Source organism: Kogia breviceps, chromosome X (assembly GCF_026419965.1).
Source record: "Kogia breviceps isolate mKogBre1 chromosome X, mKogBre1 haplotype 1, whole genome shotgun sequence".
In the NCBI taxonomy this organism is placed as follows: domain Eukaryota; kingdom Metazoa; phylum Chordata; class Mammalia; order Artiodactyla; family Physeteridae; genus Kogia; species Kogia breviceps.
The window spans coordinates 38,495,771-38,516,226 of NC_081330.1; the positions used below are offsets into that span (position 1 = coordinate 38,495,771).

The window sequence follows — 20,456 nt, forward strand, 5'->3', positions numbered from 1 at the left end:
CGAGGTACCAGTCCTGGGGCAGGTCCACTCAGGCCTCTGATAAGACCCTGGGAAGAGAAAGGAGGAGAAAGATTTCACTTAAAAGCCAACGAAGGCCAGAAAGGAGAGTGCCTTTCTGTAGGAAGGGCTTATGCCTGGCATTGAGCTGGAGGAAACCGGCCACGCTCCCCATAACTGGGAAAAGGGATGGAGCTGCACAGGCGCCTGGTGAGGGCGAGTCCTGGGGTCACTGGGAGGGAGATCAGGAGGCCCATTTAGCACTTTGCTCCTGCCACCTCCCTCGGACTGACAGGTACAGTGGGGGAGCGCCGATTCCTCTCCCAGCAAGAACTCTGTGGAGCCACCACTGTGGGAAGGGAAGTCCTCTAGTCCTCGGTGCCACTTGCCCGTAGGTCTGAGCCCCTGGCCCTGATTCGCCCTCTGGGCTTCTCCCTCAGAGCCCCTTCCCGTCCCTGGTCTCTCCTATCCAGGCCCTATCGGTCAACCCTGCTGTCCTCCAGCCCCCTCCTTCCACGGTGAGGGCTCCACAGTTTAATTATGCTCCAGCACTGTGTTTCCCTGTTCCCCTGGCTATAAAACTGCCTAATTTAGCTCTCTAGATCTATTTAGATCTCTAATTGATATGACAGTTGGAGCATATATCTCCCCCACCTCTGCCCTTTATTTTCTTTCTTTATTTTCTGAAATCTGTTTGCCTTTCTCAAGTCTTCACAACTGGAACTGAAATTAGAGCTGTAAAGCACATCATGCCAGTGGCTGCAATGAAACCAAATCTCTGGTAAAAGATGCTTATTCATATTGTATTCCAAATGTTCTATCTCATGTGCCAAAGCTTTTACCACTAGCAACGAGCCATTGGAGAAATAAGTACTAAATGTAAATCGAGTTAGACCAGCCATGGGTCCTATTTGAAACGACTGGTCAGAACAGATAAATTCAAACAGTAGGACTTCCCTGGTGGCGCAGTGGATGGGAGTCCGCCTGCCGATGCAGGGGATGCAGGTTCGTGTCCCGGTCCAGGAAGATCCCACATGCCCGTGAGCCATGGCCGCTGAGCCTGCGCGTCCGGAGCCTGTGCTCCGTAATGGGAGAGGCCACGACAGTGAGAGGCCCGCGTACGGCACCAAAAAAAAAAAAAAAGAAAAAGAAAAAAAAATCAAAGAGTAAAGTGGAAAGGGAATTCCTTCTAATTAGGAAACAGGGTTTTGTATATCCTCTCTCTCAATATGTTTTTGTCTCCCTTTTTATCTTCTGTGTAGTAAGGAAGAAAGAAGTAGCCAGAGAATGGGGCAGCTGAAAAAGCAAATGAAGTTAAACTCTTTGCAAAGTCTAGGCCAGTGGTTCTCAAACTTGAACCTGAATCAAAATCACCTATGGGTCTGGGGCAGGGCCTGAGAATTTTCATGCTAACATGTCCCCAGGGGCTACTAATGCTGTTGGTCTGGGGACCACACTTTGAGAACCACCGCTTTAGGGGCTGTGCTGAGTAGGCTTGAAGGTCAGGAGTCTCTGGTCCTGGGAAGACTTGCCCAGTGGCAGGGACTGCCCCGTGTGCCCTGGAGGAGGTTCTAGCTCAGCGGGCAGAGCTCAGCAACCCGCTCCTGGGGAGCCTACAGTGGCCCAAGAGCACAGGTTACGCCCGGGACCTCCTGTCAAAGGCCTGGTCTCTTGTGGAGTCGTCTAACTCCTGCCAAGTCACGCCTCCCTCTTTCGGGTGGCGGAGGGATCTGCAGCACTGATCAGCCCGAGGGAACGTGGCCTAAGACGAGCCCCAGGCTGCAGAGCAGGCATGGTTCTCAAACGGAGCATGCATCAGAGTCTCCTGGGGCAGGGGTGCTTGGGAAAAGCCAGATTGCGGGGCCCACCCGCAGAGCTTCTGAATGTTAGGTCTAGGGTGGTGGTGGCTGAGAATGTGAGTTTCCAGCAAGTTCCCAGGTGATGCTGACTGACGCCTCTTGGCCAAGAGAATAAAAAGGCTTCTGTGTTCTTATGACTGAGGCAGAGAGACTGCTGAGAAAGATGCAGACCAAGAACAGCCTGAGCAGAGACTGGGTATTTACTTGGCACCAGACTAAAAATTCTGAGTGACTAGATTTTTGTTAAGGATTGGTGAGAAACGCACCAAATTATATACAGCATTGACTCATTCTAAATATATTTGAAACTAATCATTGGATGATGTTATTTACGTTCAAGCTGTTTCAACAAAGGGAAGAGGCTTTGCAGTAGGCCCTTTACATATGTTACCTCGTTTGCTTCTCACAACAAACAAATGGAAAAAGACATCCAAAAAAAAGTCTTCATTTTTCTAGATGAAGAAACGGAGCCTCAAAGAGCTTGAGTGACCTGCATAAGGTCACACAGCTGAGAAGAGCTGGACCTGAGTTGAGGTCTGGCTCCAAAGCCCTTTCCGCTATACCCTGCTCACGAATGCATCCTTATTGAAAGAGCAGAGGAAGGAGGGAGAGTGTTTTCAGGGAAATCATGATAGAAACAAAATATCTGCCATGGAGAGTAAGTAATGAGGATGGAGGCTGAAGGGATAGGTCAGGACTAGATTGGGAAGGGCCTTGAAAGTCACCCAAGGAACTTGTACTTTATCATAGTCAATGAGGAGCTGCTGCAAACATTGTAGCAGGGGTGGGATGCTAAATTGGGTGTAGCCTAAGAGGCCCGGTGACGGGGAGCCCTGGGGGTAAGAGCAGAGGCGGTGGAATCACAGAGCCCTGGAGCTGGAATGTGACAGATGAGAAAACTGGGGCCCAGAGCAGGGAAGTAACTTGTTGGAAGGATGCGGTGGGGCACCGCCCAGCTCCACCCCTACCCTTTCGTGCGGGAGCCCTCATTCCCCAGCTGAAGGGCCTGTTGGTGATTGACAGCACACAACCCAGCCCCTCACCGGGAATGACCCTCAGCTGAAGAGAGCCACCGTGCCCAAGGCTGTGCACCCATCCCAGGTGGCAGCCTGCATCTAGTGACTGGTCAACGCAGGGACATAAAGCCCTGGCTCCTTTACCACAACCTAGGACATCTCTGAGGGGTCATGCCGGCTCCAGAGCTCCCCACGTTGTGTCTGCATCACAGTTCAACTTCCTCCTCTGCCCGCTCCTGCTTTCTTCACTCCCCGCAGGTACTGACACTGACGGTGCGCTCCCCAAGAATCCTCCTGCCTGCGAAGCTCTGTGTCACACTCTGTTTCCCTGGGAACACAGCCCGTGATGCTTCCCCAAGGTCACAGGCCAATTCAGTGGATTCGGGACAGGAGCCCATGTCTTCTGACTTTCGACATTTCTACCACACCTGCCTGGCTGACCTCCCGCACTGATTCCTCTTAGGCTCTCTCTCTATAACATCCATCCAGGGATTTGGGACAAGTGACCTTAGACACTGGGTCAAAGGGTGCTAGGAGAAATGCCCCTCGTGCGCCAGGAGCGCCCTGCATGGTAATGAGCACATGCGTGCGTCGAACAGTTAGAGCTGTTACTGGTTCATCCGCCAGGAGGAAATGCGTGGTGCCTTCCTGGCTCCTCCAGGCTCCTCCACTTGCCTGGGACAGTGGCTAGGGGAACGCAGCCTGGACCAGGCTGAAATAAAAGACATCCTGTCAATGGCTCAGGGCTTGGAACCCAAGGCCCTGGACCAGGTGAGGCTGGCCTTGAGGACTAAAGCTCTGCCCCAAGACAGAGAGAGGTGTGCTAGGGATTTTCAGAGCGCCCACCACACCCTGCTAATGCATTTCCTGCTCCTCATTTTGCAGCAAGACCCAGGGGTTCACAACTGGCACCTATGCTGTGCCCACCGGCAGGATCTATCTGCCCACCGGAGTCCTCCCTCACCGTGTGTCAGCTGCCACTGCATTCTGTTTGCTGGTGGAGTATGAGGAACCTCGCATTATGGCCTGTTTACAGCCCGGTGGAGCCACAGTGATGGAATTTGTATGGATTCCTTTGCTGCTTCTGTTTATTGCTGTACAGTGGCAGCGAGGCCCAAAGGAGACCAAACCCTAGACTTTCAACAGCTCCCTGGGCCCCTCCGGATCGCCCCTCTGTCTTGGGGAGCTGGAGAGGGGCTGAGAGGAGGTCTCTGACCCCAGTTAACAATCAGGAGGCCAAGTACTTGGGAAGACACGAAGCTTTTGTTTAAATATCAAATCCCCCAAGTAGCAAACAGGCCAATACTTAGTGCAGCGTTCACAATGTCCCACAGCAAGTGAGACAGATGGACCACGGGCCTTAGGAGAAGGCCAGGAAATGGGCGTTTTTAGACGTTCCAAGACTTGAGCCAAATAAGAGTGAGGGCCAAACAAGGCTTTCACAAGTGTTGTGCTGGGCTGAGAGGGAGAAATGGCAGTGGGTCACTGTGCAAGGAAGATTATGGATGCTCGGTCGGGACAGAAGGGTGCTGGTTAAAACCTCACCAGAATGGACATTTATTTATTTATTTTTAACATCTTTATTGGAGTATAATTGTTTTACATGACGTGTTAGTTTCTGCTTTATAACAAAGTGAACCAGTTATACATATTCATATGTTCCCATATCTCTTCTCTCTTGCTTCTCCCTCCCTCCCACCCTCCCTATCCCACCCCTCTAGGTGGTCACAAAGCACCGAGCTGATCTCCCTGTGCTATGCGGCTGCTTCCCACTAGCTATCTATTTTACGTTTGGTAGTGTCTATATGTCCATGCCACTCTCTCACTTTGTCCCAGCTTACCCTTCCCCCTCCCCATATCCTCAAGTCCATTCTCTAGTAGGTCTGTGTCTTTATTCTCATCTTACCCCTAGGTTCTTCATGACCGTTTTTTGTTTCTTAGATTCCATATATATGTGTTAGCATACGGTATTTATCTTTCTCTTTCTGACTTAATTCACTCTGTATGACAGTCTCTAGGTCCATCCATGTCTCTACAAATGACCCAATTTCATTCCTTTTTATGGCTGAGTAGTATTCCATTGTATATATGTGCCACATCTTCTTTATCCATTCATCTGTCGATGGACACTTAGGTTGCTTTCATGTCTTGGCTATTGTAAATAGAGCTGCAATGAACATTTTGGTACATGACTCTTTTTGAATTATGGTCTTCTCAGGGTATATGCCCAGTAGTGGGATTGCTTTGTCATCTGGTAATTCTAGTTTTAGTTTCTTAAGGAACCTCCATAGTGTTCTCCATAGTGGCTGTATCAATTTACATTCCCACCAACACTGCAGGAGGGTTCCCTTTTCTCCACACCCTCTCCAGCATTTATTGTTTGTAGATTTTTTGATGAGATGGCCACAGAATGGACATTTATTGTCCCTGCTCATTTATCCTTCCCCTAGGATGCCACGTCCTATTTATGGTTTCCATAACTGCACTTCAGGCTCCTCGGGCTTCTCCACCAACTTCCCCACCAATCTCTCTGCCAACTTTGCACTCATTATGATAATTGCACCGACCTGACTACTGATGGCTACACTCAGCCATAAGGTCTCTGTCTTTTCGGAGCTCTACAATGTCCACTGCCATAGTGAGCCTACTCTAATGGCCTCTCCTCTGGGCAGGCCAAACCTACAGAGGAGAACCACCACTGAATTTCTTAGTGGTGCCGGTAGCCCTCTCAGCAGCATGCTTCTCAGAGCTGTGGTAAATGGTGTATGCTGTGCCTTTCTGTTTGTGTTTTCCAGTCTTTTCAGTATGTCCACTCCAATATGCTCACTTCTGAATCTTTTCATCCCTTATTCCACTATTTCCATAGCAATGCTGGCATTTCAACCTCACTTAGTGTGGATCATCATGTTTTCTATACCTCTAGGAGCTGTCCTAGTAGTGAGTTTGCACCAACTCTTGTGGTGCTTGCCAGGGTATTAAATCCTATTTTCCAGGGGAGTGTTCCTACATTGATAAACTCTCCTTTTCCAACTTTGTAGTCTAGCTCCCTTGATCAAGCGATCTCAGAATCCAATTTTATGTGTACTCTTCTAGCTCCTGCCGATCTATGCAGGCTAGACCATGCAGCTCCTTGGGGCGTAGTTACTTTCCTCCCTTATCAAGCCTAGCATGTTCATGCTGTGCCTTAACCCTTGTTATAGGCCTAGTGGCCAGGAGGGGAAGTGAAGGTACATTTTGTCTTGTGGAGGAGAAGCTCTGCATCATCTCCAAGTAAGGGGTGGGGAGACTATTAGTAGGGAAATCAGGCCAATTCTACAGGCTCAGAGGGTTCAGGGAAATCTGGGGATTCAAGATTTTGGTGGCATCCATCTAGATATCCCCAAACTGTATGTCAGGGTGCTATTCTTTCCCAGGAAGCATCCTGATTTTGGCACAGCAAACCTGTCTCCATTGGGAATTTAATCTTCTTTGGAGCTCAATAACCACCAAATTCTATTGGTCTTATATCTACTCTTTCACCCTGTTTCTCAAATACTTGATATATCACGCCAGATCATATATTCCCCTTCTACCAGTATACCATCCCAATTTACCACCTGGTGAAATTCTTAACAATAATAGGACTGCCACCTTGTGGCAAGGGCTATCTGTGATCCACCTACCCCTCTGTGATGTGGTCCTCCTTGCCAACTGGGCAGTGAGTAATCTAGCTCCCAAATCGCATCTAAGTGCTGACTTTCCTGGATAACACTCAGTTTCAAGTGTCGTAATTTGAGTTCCCCAAGAAGCCAACTCTATGACAGAATGTAGCATGCAAGATGCCTATTAAGAGATGTCTTTCGGAATAACACCTGTGGAAGGAACAGTCTTGGGCAGAGGGGAAAGTTGAGCTGCACTGTAGGCCTAACAGCGGCCTCTGCCAGCACTACAGAGAGATCTGGAGTTACAATGAATTATCCCAAGTTGAGCTGAGATGGTCAAGCCTCTATAGCCTTTCTTTGGTCAGTCACTGTGCGCTGCCCCGGAAAACTTTGTGACCTTGAGTGAGGCAACTCTCTGTACCTGAGGCAATCCCTGAAGGGGCTAACAGAGGCAACTTTCCAACAGTGCTCTCTGCACCTCAGGCAAAAAGTCCTTTATTGAAATGGGAGATGGGCTAGCACATCACAGTATCCAACACAGGCACCAACTCTTTAAGAATTGTCAATTAAAAGTAAAGAATTAGGGCTTCCCTGGTGGCGCAGTGGTTGGAAGTCCGCCTGCCAGTGCGGGGTACATGGGTTCGAGCCCTGGTCCGGGAGAATCCCACATGCCGCGGGGCAACTGAGTCCGTGGGCTACGGCTGCTGAGCTTGCGCTCTAGAGCCCGTGAGCCACAAGTACTGAAGCCCGCACGCCTAGAGCCTGTGCTCCGCAGCGGGAGGGGCCACCGCAATGAGCAGCCCGCGCAGTGCAGCGAGGACCCAACGCAGTCAAAAATAAATAAATAAATAAATTTAAAAGTAAAGAATTAAACATTTATCCTGCCCTTCCTGTGTGAATTGTATTTCAGCGTAACCAAATAGCCATGGTTGATGAGGAGAAATTCTGTACAGAGGGATCCACTTAATAAATTACAAGAAATGATGAGATTAGTTTATCATTGTTTTGAAGCCCTAATAAAATATTATTTTTCAGGCAATGGACATCAATTGATGAAACTACAAAGTAAAAGATTGATGGGAAACTTTATAATGGAACGTTCAAGCTGCCTCTGCTTGAACCCACTGATCAATCTGAACACCACTGACTGTTAGACAGCCTGCACTTTCTGATGTGTTGTAATAGGAAGCACACACCACCATCTCTGAGCATTCCTGTTTTAAAAAACTTTGTACTGGAATCTACTGAAACCTTTAGAGCCAACTTCTGGTTTATAGTTATGTCAACTTTATTCCTCTAATGAGAGGAGCAACCTAAGTAACAACAAAAATAAACAGACAAATGAGAATGTAGGACATTCAACAGTACAAGGGACTTGGTTTCTTCAACAACTCAATAGAATGAAGGAAAAAAAAGAGGGGAGACTGTTTTAGATTAAAGTAGATTTAAGACACATAACCAAGTACAATGTGTGCCTCTTGTTTGGATCTAGATTTAAACAAACCAAATGTAAAAAGACATTTTTTGAGATAATTGAGGAAATCAGACTATGGCTGGGTATTAGAGAACATCAAAGAACTGTTATGAATTTTGTTTAGTGCAAAAGTGGCATTGTGGCTGTATATCTTAGAAATGTCCATATTTTTAGAGGACAATGAAGTATATAGGGTAAAATGACATGTTTGAAATTTGCTCTAAAATACAGGAATAAAAAAATAAAAGAATATATAAAGCAGATATAGAAAAGCCCTGATATTTAAAAAAATTTTTTTAATTGAAATATAGTTGATTTACAATGTTGTGTTAGTTTCAGTTGTACAGCAAAGTGATTCAGTTTTTGAATCTGAGTAATAAGTACCTGGGAATTCATTTTATCATTCTTTGTACTTTTGTGTATTTAAAAAAATTTTTAAGATACCAAAAAAACAAAAAAAAGACAAATTCAAAGGACCCAATGGGAGAAATAATGCTCAAAGGATATAAATATACAATAAACATTTGAGAAGATATTCAACTACACTGAACGGGAAATGCAAATTAGAACAATAAGGAGATAGTATTTATTATTCAAAAGATTGACAGAAAGTTAAAAGATCAAAGCCATGTAGTGCTATGAACATGGCAAAATCGCTAACTGCTTCTGGGAGGGCAAGTTGCCTCCGTCTTACAGTATTCGTTAAGAGTAAATCACAGGGGGCTTCCCTGGTGGCGTAGTGGTTGAGAATCTGCCTGCTAATGTAGGGGACATGGGTTTGAGCCCTGGTCTGGGAGGATCCCACATGCCGTGGAGCAACTAGGCCCGTGAGCCACAACTACTGAGCCTGCGCGTCTGGAGCCTGTGCTCAGCAACAAGAGAGGCCACAATAGTGAGAGGCCCGTGTGCTGAGATGAAGAGTGGCCCCCGCCTGCCACAACTAGAGAAAGCCCTCCTACAGAAACAAAGACCCAACACAGCAAATATTAATTAATTAATTAATAAACTCCTACCCCCAACATCTTAAAAAAAAAGAGTAAATCACACACATGATATTAGACACAACAATATTCTGTAGAAAAAATTGCACCAGAAATTCATGATCTGTACATGAGGATGTCTGAGGCAGCACTTTTTACATTGGCCAAAAATAAATAAATGGAAAACAACATGAAATATCACAGAGGAATGGTCAAATAATGGTTTATCTGTACCAGAGAACATTATATATTTTTTTAAAAAAATAAAAATCTCTTCTCTGTAATCAAAGTATGTTTAATAGTACAAAAACTAGAAAATACAAACAAGAAAAAAAAAGGGAAAAATTTCATAATTCCAGACCTGGAGATATCATCTTGAAATATATCATTTCAGGTGTTTCTCATTGTAGGGTGTGTGTGTGTGTGTGTGTGTGTGTGTGTGTGTGTGTGTGTGTGTGTGAGAGAGAGAGAGTGTGTATGCATATTTATGTATAAATGTACTTGTTTTTCCAATAAAAAAGGTATCACGTTACACAATATGTGGTGACCTCCTGTTTCCTTAATTCCCTCATGAATATTTTCCACATGAAAAAATTTTCATCCACAAATACGGCCTTTAAGAACTGCATAGTATTCCATTTTACGGATACTGCATAACCTAACCCATTCCCTACTTTGGGGTATTTAAGTGCATTCCAATTTCTCCTTTTATAAACAGCCTCCCCGCATGCTTGCAAAGCTTTGAAGTTGATTTGCCAATTGCCTTCTGGAAAGTTCTGGCTGTTTCTGGAGGCATTTGAGGCAAAATAGTCCGAATGCTTTCCCATCACGCGAGCCTGCTATCTCCCCAGATAGCAAAACTATAGTCTTTAGAACTTGTAAGACTTGTCTTATCCTGCCCGTTAGTCATACCGCCTAACTGGGACTCTGTTCCAGAAATCCCTTCACCCTCTCCCTCCCCTCGCCTCATTCCCGCCCCTCCCCACGCGTCCGCCCCCTCCCCCCGCGCTTTCCCGCTCGGCGGCCTGGCCTATGGCAAACGCCAAGAATTAATTAGGGGCGGGGATCAAGGAGCGGCTGTCAGGAGGTCGCCATATTTCTGTACGGCCCTGCGGCCGGCCCAGCAGTCGGCGGGTCGGGAGAGGTGCTGACAGGGCGGGGCCACCGCGCGGCGCTGCCGGCCTCACCCCTCCCGCCCCGGACAGGTGGCTGGAGCGCGCCCCGCCTCCGCCAGCTGCGGGTGGGAGCGAGCGAGGGCCAGTCCCGGACGGCCGCCGCCAGCTGCGAGCGGTAGCGAGCGAGAGCCAGTCCGGGACGGCCGGGCGAGGAGTCCGGCGGCGGCAAACGAGTATCGTGGCGGCCAAAAAAATGCTCCTGTACCGAGGGGCCCCCGCGGGCCCTGGCGCGCCGGGCAGCGCGCTGGCCCGGCCGGGCGGCGGCCCTCAGGCCTTTGGGATCCGCCTGAGCACGGTAGGTCGGGGGCCCGAGGGGGCGGACGCGCGCGCGGGTCCCGGGGCTGTGGGGGGCGCGCGGGGAGGGTCCGGCGGGCCGAGGCCTCACGCGGGACGGGACTTCTCTCGCCCCCAGATGAGCCCCCGCTACCTACAGAGCAACTCCAGCAGCCACACGCGACCCTTCAGTGCCATCGCGGAGCTGCTAGGTGAGTGGCGAGGGCGGGCCTGGCCGCGATCGCCCGAGGCAGCGGTGCCAACGTGGTGCCGCGGACGCGAGAGGAATGTGCGGAGCCACGCGGGGCGGGCCGGGGCTGGGGTGGGGGCGTCGGGACCGGCCCCGGCTCCGCAGGCGGAGGAGGGGGTCGGCTGTGTCGCCAGGGACGAGGTTCCGCGGATTAAGCTGAAGAAACAAGGTGTGTCCTAGGAGTTAGGACTCCCGTGTGGTTTTTCTCTCTGGCTCGTGATGTTCCGGGCACTTTAGGATAGCTTAGTTAATAATCAAAAGGAGATGCATAAAAATATTGTGCTCTGAGGCAGCTGGGCTCCACGGGGGCCGGCGACAGACGGAGGACTCCAAGCTAGCAAAGGGGCATGAAGAAAGGTCTGGAAGACGGAGTTATTTAACTTTTGGGACCAGAGAGTCTGGGAATGATGGGACATCTCTTAAGAGATGACACGAGTGCATTTGGCTCCCTGCGACTGCGGAGGGCTGGGTCCGCGGTCCACGAGCGCCCTCACACCGCTGGAATGAATACTGAGCACTTAACCTCTCGCTCCACCGATGTTTGCTTTTAAAGCGTTTTCAGTTGATCCCTTGAAGCCAAGTACACCAGCTTTTGCAGCAGTGTGCTAAATACTGTGTGGAAAGCAAAGAAGAAAAACATTCCTGGACAAAATGCAGCACATTGCAAATGTTTCAAAAGCTGAAATTAGGGAGAGATGTTTATGGGGCAAGGTAGCACAGAACAAAATCTTGAAAATGGTTTCAAAGCTCCCCAGATGAGCCCCAGTTACAACTTAAGCTATCGTTGTGGCCATGCAGTGTGGATTGCCTTGGGCGAGAAGTCAGTGGGCAGCAGGAGGAGATGGTCAGAAGAGTTATTTGGAAGGGTGATGGGGAGCTTTGATGATTAGTTTGACCATAACACAGAATGCTCACAATATGTATGTTCATTAGAAGGTGAAGGGGGAAAAGTGACATTGCCACGTTTTGAATCCTAGAGAACAGGGACTGTATTTTTAAGGTTTTGCACCATGCCTTGAGGGAAACTCACAGTGGAATGAGATCTAAGTGCATGTAACTTACAAAAAAGAGAGGAAAAAGTAACAATTTGCTTAGTGGGAAATGAGAGACAGAAATGTGTTGTTCCCTCACAGTGGCACTGTGCAAAACCATATGCACCTATGCTGTACTGTGTACTGAACTTTATGGGTGATTTTAAAAGTGTTCCATTTGTAATTTTGAATATATATGATTTTTGCCTTAAGTATTAACTTAACCTAATTCTAGCCTAAGCTGACCCGTATAAGTGCAAGTATACATGTGTATTATATATCAAAACATACGCACACATCCCTGCACACATACATACAAACACACAGATTTTAAAACCAAATCACAACTATTTGTGGTCATATTAATAATAGGGAAAAGGGAGAGCAAAGTGTTAACAGGTAATCCGAAGCTTTCATTTTAGGTTTTCCTTCATAGTTTTCTCCTCCACTTATGCATTAATTTTCTGGTGAACCATTCATTCGCTAAATATTTATTGAGCACTCACTGTGGGCAAGGCCACTGTGGTGGGTACAAAAATGAATACAACATAGGTTCATCTTCTAGTAGGGGAGACAAAACATGTACAGAAGGTTTATTCTTTGTATAACTGCAAAATAGAAAGTGATATATCTGCAAAGATAGACACATTGGGTGCTGTGGGAGTTCAGAGGAAGGAGGGATGACTTCCAGCTTACCAGGAAGAGGAGATTTAGGAAAGGCTTTGGAGAAGAGGTGACATTTGAGCTGAGATTTGAAGGATTGGGACATGTGGATATGAGTGTGGGGAGGGGAGGGCATTCCAGGCAAAAGGAACAACTGCATGAACAAAGGCATGAAGAATACTGAGTAGTTGAGTTTAATTGGAGCATGGAGTTCATGAATAGTCAAAGCTATAGGTCCTTAGAGAGTTTACATAAGAGCTTTCATAAATACATTTTAAACTATACCTTTTGGGATAGATGGCATCATCATCATCATCATCATCATTATAATAATGATGGCATCATTATAATAATGATGGCATCATTATTATTATTATCATCCTGCAGATAAGAATACAGAGGCTCAGAGAATTTAATTGACTTTTCCAAGATTATGTGTTTAGTAAGTGGCAGACCCAGGGCTCAAACACAGACTTTTTTACTCCAAGTACCAAGAGCGGAATGAAGTTATGAAGGTGGGCTGGGACTAAAATGTGACTGGGAGGCTTGGGTATCTGAGCTTTTAATCTGAAGTTTTCTGAGCAAGAGAATGTCATGATTAGAGCTGTGCTTCAGGAAAGTTAATCTTGCAGCGTTGTGTAAGATGAATTGGAGAAAAGAGAGACGTGGCTTTGAAAGATGAGGTAGGAGGTTATCAAAATAATCCAGATGAGAGGGAATAAACTCTGTAAACTAAGAAAGTGTCGATGGGAATAGTAATATTCAATAGCAAGGTGTAAGAGAGCCTAAGGATGTGTAGGGTAAGAGAGAGGGAGGACAAAAAATGACTTTGAAATTTCAAACTTGTGGTTATTTGAATGCTGACACTGTGTGTGTGTGTGTGTGTGTGTGTGTGTGTGTGTGTGTGTGTGTGTGTGAAAGAGAGAGAGAGAGAGAGAGAGAGAGAGAGAGAACAGAGGAAGAAGAATAGCCTTGTATCAGAAGATGATGACCTTAATTTTAGACAAGAACAGTGTTAGATACTTGCAGGATGTCTGTAGGGCTGCAGCTTGGCCCTGACAACCTTGCAGGATCCTCATAGGCCATTCCCCTGCAACAGGATGGCATGGGAGGAAGCTCTGCGTCAAAGCCATCTCCCACTCGCCATCCTGTCTCTCCAAGGATTCTGTCATGGGACACTTTCTCATTGCTTCCCGGGTTATGATGAGCTATGAAGCTTCAGTTACAATGCTCTTTTAGAAGATCAGGGGTCAGATGGTTAGGGGATAAGATAGAGTCCCTGGGGTCTGGTTTCTCATGCTCTTGCCTAAGTGGTGGGTAAGGGAAGTTAGAGTCCTCCCACTGAGGGTAGCATGGGCCAGGTTACGAGAGATAAGATTACTGGGATCTGGTAGCACATGAGATTGTGTGGGCCAGGTTAGGGAATAAAGACATCCCAGGATCTGGTAGTGTAGCTCTTGTTACCAAGTCCAAGCTCGCCCTGCTCACTGCACAACAGGCCAGTGAATCAGGAGACGAGGTGTTGAGACAAGGAATATGACTTTATTCGGAAAGCTGGCAGACCGAGAAGATGGCGGACTAGGGTGTCAAAAGAACCATCTTATCAAGGTTTGGATGCCAGTATCTTTTATAGAACAGAAGTAGGGAGGAGATGAAGAGGTAAAGTAAAAAGGCCATAGGTTTTGCAAATATCCTCTGGAATGGCCAGCCTCGGGCAAGGGATGTGTTAATTTCTTCTTTCTTGCAGCCATCCACAGGTGGACTGGGTCAGGATGCTTCCCTGAACAAAGGCACTTTGGTTTAACATTCAGGCAGAGAGGCAGGGTTCCCCAGGCAGGCCATTGTGTATAGACAGTATCCTTTTAGTGAACAAAAGCAGAGGAAAGAAAAGGTTAAAGTAAAAGAAACAGATCCAACATGGAGTCAGATTTGGGTCTTCCCTGTTACCCTCTCACCTAAGTGGTGGGTGAAGGGAGAGGAATAGGGGTTCTCTCACTGCCCTGCCTGTTCACAGGCTAGATGGGCTGGGCCATGGGAGAAGATAGGTTCCCTAGGATTTGATAGCATATGCTACGTGTTGATAAATTTTTGGAAGGTTAAGCAGCAATAGGTAAGGTTGAAACCAGCCACCAGATTGGTGCCTTATTATTATAAGTTCATTTATTGAGGCCAATCTGTTATTATTATAATTTCATTTGTTGAGGCCAAGTGAAAGGCCACTTAAAACTGAAAGTAAGTGCAAAGCTGTGCTTGCTGCTGCTAGCCTGTCTGCTGATCTCTCTTTCCCTGCTGCTTCAGCTGACCCTGGCCTCTGGCATGCCACCCCGTACTCCACCCGTTTCCAGCCAAGGAGATAAAATGTCTAGCTGCTCCTGGCAGTTACCTTGTAACTCCTGAAATGCCTGTATTAAAACTCTTTGGTATGTTTCTGTAAAAATGTACCTAGTAAAGTTTGGGTGAAATTTACAGTAAAAAAGGAGAAAATAAAAGTGACGCCTGCAAGCTGGTTCATTGAATGTACAGTTTTATAAATGCAGAATTGGAATTGATATGTATTATATGTTTGAATTGTGAATGTTCATGAAGTGTTAGAAAAAAATTCCTCTATGTCCAAAGTTTTCAAAGTAGAAATGATGTCCTGTTGGTTGACAAGTTAAAGGTATCAGTCTCAATGGCCTTGGCTTTCTTCCAGTAGGAGTGATTGATAGGTCTAAAACAATTCAGGGCCTGCTTGCCAAGTAGTTTCTTGGAACAATGTAGGCAGCTTCACAATGCTGAATCCTTCTGTCAGTTAAAGAAAAAAACCTGCTGCCTCTTATTACAAAGTAAAACACTGTATTTCTGATAAAGCCACTATCGCATGTCAGACTTAAAATTCCTGCCAAAAGTTGACCCACTCGATTTACCACGTGACACAAGGCTTGGCACCACCTAGTCCTTAACGATTGACTATATCAGACCTTTTAACCCCCTTCTGGGGCTATCGGTGATGCCTTTCTGCTGTTAAGACTTTGGGTTACAATCAGTGACAGCTTTATCAGTGACTCTGGCAACACCATTGTGGCCCTTGAAATTAATGTCTTGTTTTATTTGATGGACATTCCACACATTTAAGTGGTTGTAACTGATACTGTTAATCATGTTATAAAAAATGATATTTTGAATATGTGCGATACTTCTCCTGCTTGTAAGAGATGTTCCCAGTAGAGAAATGCCATCATCTGAACATTGGTAGTGGGACGAGTATACACCCAGAACCCTACCCGGATCTCTCAGCCCAGCCACATGGTATCAGTAAATCAGTGTAGGATCCCAGGGAAAGGGAAACAGGTGGAAGGAAAGGTCTTTGTCTTGATTAAACAGCTAGTAAAGACAGGAGTGCTTATGGAACCTATCCAACAGATTGCACAAACTGCCCTCCCACTTGGGCCAGTGAGCCCTAATGAGACTTTAGTACCACAGGTGTTAGTGATGACAATTATGTAAACTGGCATATGTGGCAAAAAGATGTGGCTGTTAGACAATGGCACCCCCTGGGGTTGTAGACAGGGCACATATCTTAGAATATGGCTATATTGGATGTCTTTGGAGTCTTAAATAATTAACCCATTGTGAAGACCTAACTCAGAAAGAATCGTGAAACTTTCTGTATTTATATTTCCTACTTTAATTCTATGTTCTCCATTTAATGAGGGTTAAGCAGCCTCACCTTCAAGACTATTACAGAGTGCCTAAGCAGAATCACTCCTCTAAGCATGCTTACTACGATCATTGGGATTTAGGCAGGCAGTTAGTGTTTTGGTTTTTAACCTGTAACTCTTTCAGTGCCTCTTAGGCTATAAACAAGGATGGTGATAATATCTGTGTTCTTCAATGGAGGAGGTGATGTAAAAAAAAAGTAAAAAGTAAAATCTTCATAATAAACTCTAATGCGTGTGGTATGTATCTATTTGTACCAAAGTTGCAGATTCATCTCTTCTCTATAATCACCCTTTACTGTATACGTTTGTGAGCAGTAAAGTGGCTAAAAAGACAAGAAGTGATGAGACGAAAATGGAGCAAAATGCTTGGTATATGGAGGAGTTATTTTTCCCACAATCTCTGAAGTTTGAAGACAGAAAGCAGATTGCACATCAGTCATCATATGAAATCTAGAAATCAGCTTCATAAACCCATCTGCCATCATACCTATTTTTCCCTATACCATTAATGCTCCCTGCTCCCTTCTGGGACATTCACATGAAGGGAATAAAGGACAGTTTCTATGCCTTAGGGGCACTGAACTAGAGATTTTAATAGAATATTAGAAAAAGAGATCTAATATCACAGATTTCTACCTTTTGCAGATAATGCTGTAGATCCAGATGTATCCGCCAGGACGGTCTTTATAGATGTTGAGGAGGTCAAGAATAAATCTTGTTTGACCTTTACTGATGATGGATGTGGGATGACACCTCATAAACTACACCGAATGCTCAGGTAAAGGTGTCTTCATTCTTTTTCTCTTGTCTTGAGTTCATGAACTCTATTTAAGGCTTCATAATTTTCCTTTCCCTTTATTCATTCAACAAATATTTATTGAGCAGCTGTTATGTGCCAGGACACAGGTTATGAAATAGTCACTCTTCTTGCCCTCACAGAACTCAGAGTCTAGCTGGCAATTCAGACAGTCAAGCAATAATCATAACAAAAAAATGATAGGTATAATGATAGAAAAGTGTAGGATGCAATGAGATAACTCATCAGGGGAGCCCAGTCTGATCTGGGAGATCAGGCAAAGCCTCTTAGATGAAATGATATTTAAGCTGAGATCTAAGGGGTGAGTAGTAGAATTCAATGAGGTAAAGAAGCAGGGGGGCAAGGGATGAGAGTCCAGGCAAGAAGAACAGCGTGGGTAAAAACCTGGAGGTCTTCACCGGTCTGAGACCTTTGCAAACTTATATTAACTTAAATTCACTCTTAGGTCAGGAGTATTGGCGTTGGAACAATTTATGGATTGAACCATGAACATGCCTGGGTATAATCAAGCCCCACGAAAAATAAATAGAGGACATCATACACATAATCTTTGAAAGTTTTGCAGTAGAATTACAAGGTTAGGAAATTCTCTTTTCTAACTGCTAAAGCTGGTGATAACAGATTTCTCTTGCCACTGTCAGTTCATTTAATTACTTTGAAAGGTTTGTAGTTAAGAATGTAAGTTTGTACTTTATCATCTTCACATATCACTCAGGAAAAGATGAGTGTTTCCTCAACTCCTTCCTTCTCCCTTCCTTTTTTTAGCAGGTGAGGTTGATTACTCTCCATGAGGCTTCCTGAACTAGCATGTGAAGCATGAGTACCAGTGGAGGGGTTCTGTGGAGGAGGGAAAGGGCTCTGAACTATAAAAACAGAAAAAAATTCATTTGGTTGTAGTTCTCTTTGAAGGTATTCTAATTCTATAACCCTGTTTGTAGGGAAATCCCTTTGATCCATCAAAGAAAAGAAGTGAAATTTGGACATAACCAATTATAAATTTGGTTATGTTTTACCACTCAGCAATCTGTGTACCTTATGTCTCAGATCCTTATAATTAGAAGAATATCTGAGGAAAGCTTCTAGAAGTGAGATAAGAATACAGCCAGTATGTTGATGAAGGTATGGAGTTGGCCCTATTTTTAAACTTATAGCCTCACTTTTATCTCCTAACATTAATATTTTATATAAAGAAAAAGGATTTTAGATGGGATGGAACCAAAATATTTATGTGTCTAATTCTGTATGTACTAGTTTTTTTTTTTTTCTAAAATCGCTTATCCTCTTATTGGTTCCTTACCCCCACACCTTATCCTGGTGACATGGGTGTCAAATAGTGGGCCCGACAAATCTTACTACCTTCTATTTTGTCTGTGGAACTACATCTGTGAGACTTGGTGCTTACAATTACAAGGCAAGAGGAAGGAGGAGGATGGTTTTGAAATAATTGCAGCAACTTTTGTTCCAGATTGTTTCAACAAATTTTTACTGAGCACTTTTGTGAGAGTCACTGGAGATAAAGTGGTGAACCAGACAGACATGATCCTTATTGCCAAGGGGCTGGCAGTTTAATGAGAAAGATATAAAATAATTGACTAGTAATACAACTACATAGGTTATTCCACTAGTGGTAAGTGCTATGAAGGAAGAGTATAGTTTCTATGAGGGTATATAGTGGAGGGATCTAATCTAGTCTGTGGAATCAAAAAAGGCTACCATGCAGCTTGGTGCTTTGGGACCACCTAGAGGGGTGGGATAGGGAGGGTGGGAGGGAGACGCAAGAGGGAGGAGATATGGGGATATAGGTATATGTATAGCTGATCCACTTCGTTATCAAGCAGAAACTAACACACCACTGTAAAGCAATTATACTCCAATAAAGATGTTTTTTAAAAAAGGCTATCATGAAGAAATGACATTTGAGTTCAGATGTGAAGGATGTTTTGTTCTCCAAAATCAGGCAAGAACTACAGTAGCCATAGGATTTTTTGACATTTTCATGCCAAATATGTTTTCCACTAATTGAAGCTGGGCAGTTGTTCCTCATATTTGAAAATTGATTTCAGAGAATTTTTAAAAAATTTTGTTGAAGTGTAGTTGATTTATAATGTGTTAATTTCTGCTGTATAGCAAAGTGACTCAGTTATACATATATATATATTCTTTTTCATATTCTTTTCTATGATGGTTTATCACAGGGTATTGATATAGTTCCCTGTGCTATACAGTAGGACCTTGTTGTCCATCCATTCTATATATAATAGTTTGCATCTGCTAATCCCAAACTCCCAATACTTCCCGACCCCTCTCCCCCTTGGCAGCCACAAGTCTGTTCAATTTTAAAGAATTTTTAAATGAGTCCTGGATTATGTATAGTTATATGTGTTGGATTTTATTTCTGATCATATCTTAAAATAAACTTGAATATGTTAGAAGGTCCCATTTATTTAAAAGAGATTATTTAGTCCAATTCTAACTTCCAGCCAGGGATTCCACTTACCACAATTTGTTTTAAAATAGTTGAACTTTAGAGGTAACTTTGAAAATTATTATTAAGTATATTAATTTTTCTGTTTGTGGTTTGGAGGCATATTATTTTTGTATTTGGAAATAGTAAGAGGTAACTATGCAAAATTATTAAGCCTACAGAAATTCTATTTGACCTGTAACATTTGTTATAATCTTATTCACATTTTCCAACTTTTTATGCTACTCTTATATTTTCAGGCTAATAAAATAGTTATGTAACTGAAACAACAGTTTATCCCATAAATGCAGAATCCCATGAAAATCAAGTTAAAAGAAAAAGTCTATCATTAAATTCCTTTAAGGTCCACAATTAATTCTCTTTAGCTTATGGGGATAGTGTGTGAACCAACTATTCTATATATTCAGCTGCCTTTTTCAGCAATTTGGAAAACCTCTCTTAAAGGTCAAAGATTAAAAGCAGCCACAGATCCATGGATTGAAGGTATTTGCTACCTCTGATCAGAAGTGCATTTCCTAGTAGGTCTGTTCTTCTAAAACAACAGCCAGAGAATAACAGTGTGCTTAGCATTCTTTCATTATTTTATATGACATATTATTACATCACCAGTATATTTAGGGAACAGCAGTACCTGCCCTTTTATGTCCATGAATTTGCTAAGGTTTTTTCTTCATTGATCAGAGTCCCAATTTAAATTTACCCCTCTAGATTCTAGAATCTTGACATTTTAAGGAACTTGTGAGGAAGCTGCTATTTTCCTGGATTCCACTCAAAGAGCCCCCTTGGTGTGTAAACACCGTTGTCTATTACACGAGAGGATAGAATAAGACTTACTTAATGAAGAGAAACCACCTGTCTAACCAAACTATATAAGATACATTCCTACAATTCTGTTATTTATTGTGAAGGCTTTTATATTAGGTAGTTATTTGATTGGTATCTGGCATCTATTCTGCGATTTTCAGTTAAACAGAATACCTAATATGGGAATGCAAGTGGAATAAAAGAACACACAGGAAGAGTTAAGGGTAACATAACAACACCAACATACTGAGCTTCCAGCTCCTCTCATCTCATTATTCTCATCCTTTTCC

The 20,456-nt window shown here is 44.4% G+C and overlaps 1 protein-coding gene across 2 annotated transcripts in view; it reads left to right on the forward strand.

Moving 5' to 3' along the window:
- Positions 1 to 10,045: 10,045 nt before the first annotated feature.
- The window catches only part of MORC4 (MORC family CW-type zinc finger 4), a 51,602-nt gene continuing 41,191 nt past the window's right edge, over positions 10,046 to 20,456 (forward strand). Inside the window, exons 1-3 of one of the 2 annotated variants that reach the window (XM_059051373.2) lie at positions 10,046 to 10,437; positions 10,555 to 10,627; positions 16,706 to 16,838. In XM_059051373.2, coding sequence (XP_058907356.1) covers positions 10,336 to 10,437; positions 10,555 to 10,627; positions 16,706 to 16,838 — 308 coding nt within the window. In that variant the 5' untranslated portion in view covers positions 10,046 to 10,335. The remainder of the gene's footprint in view (positions 10,438 to 10,554; positions 10,628 to 16,705; positions 16,839 to 20,456) is intronic. The other variant, XM_059051374.2, reaches the window with a different exon arrangement.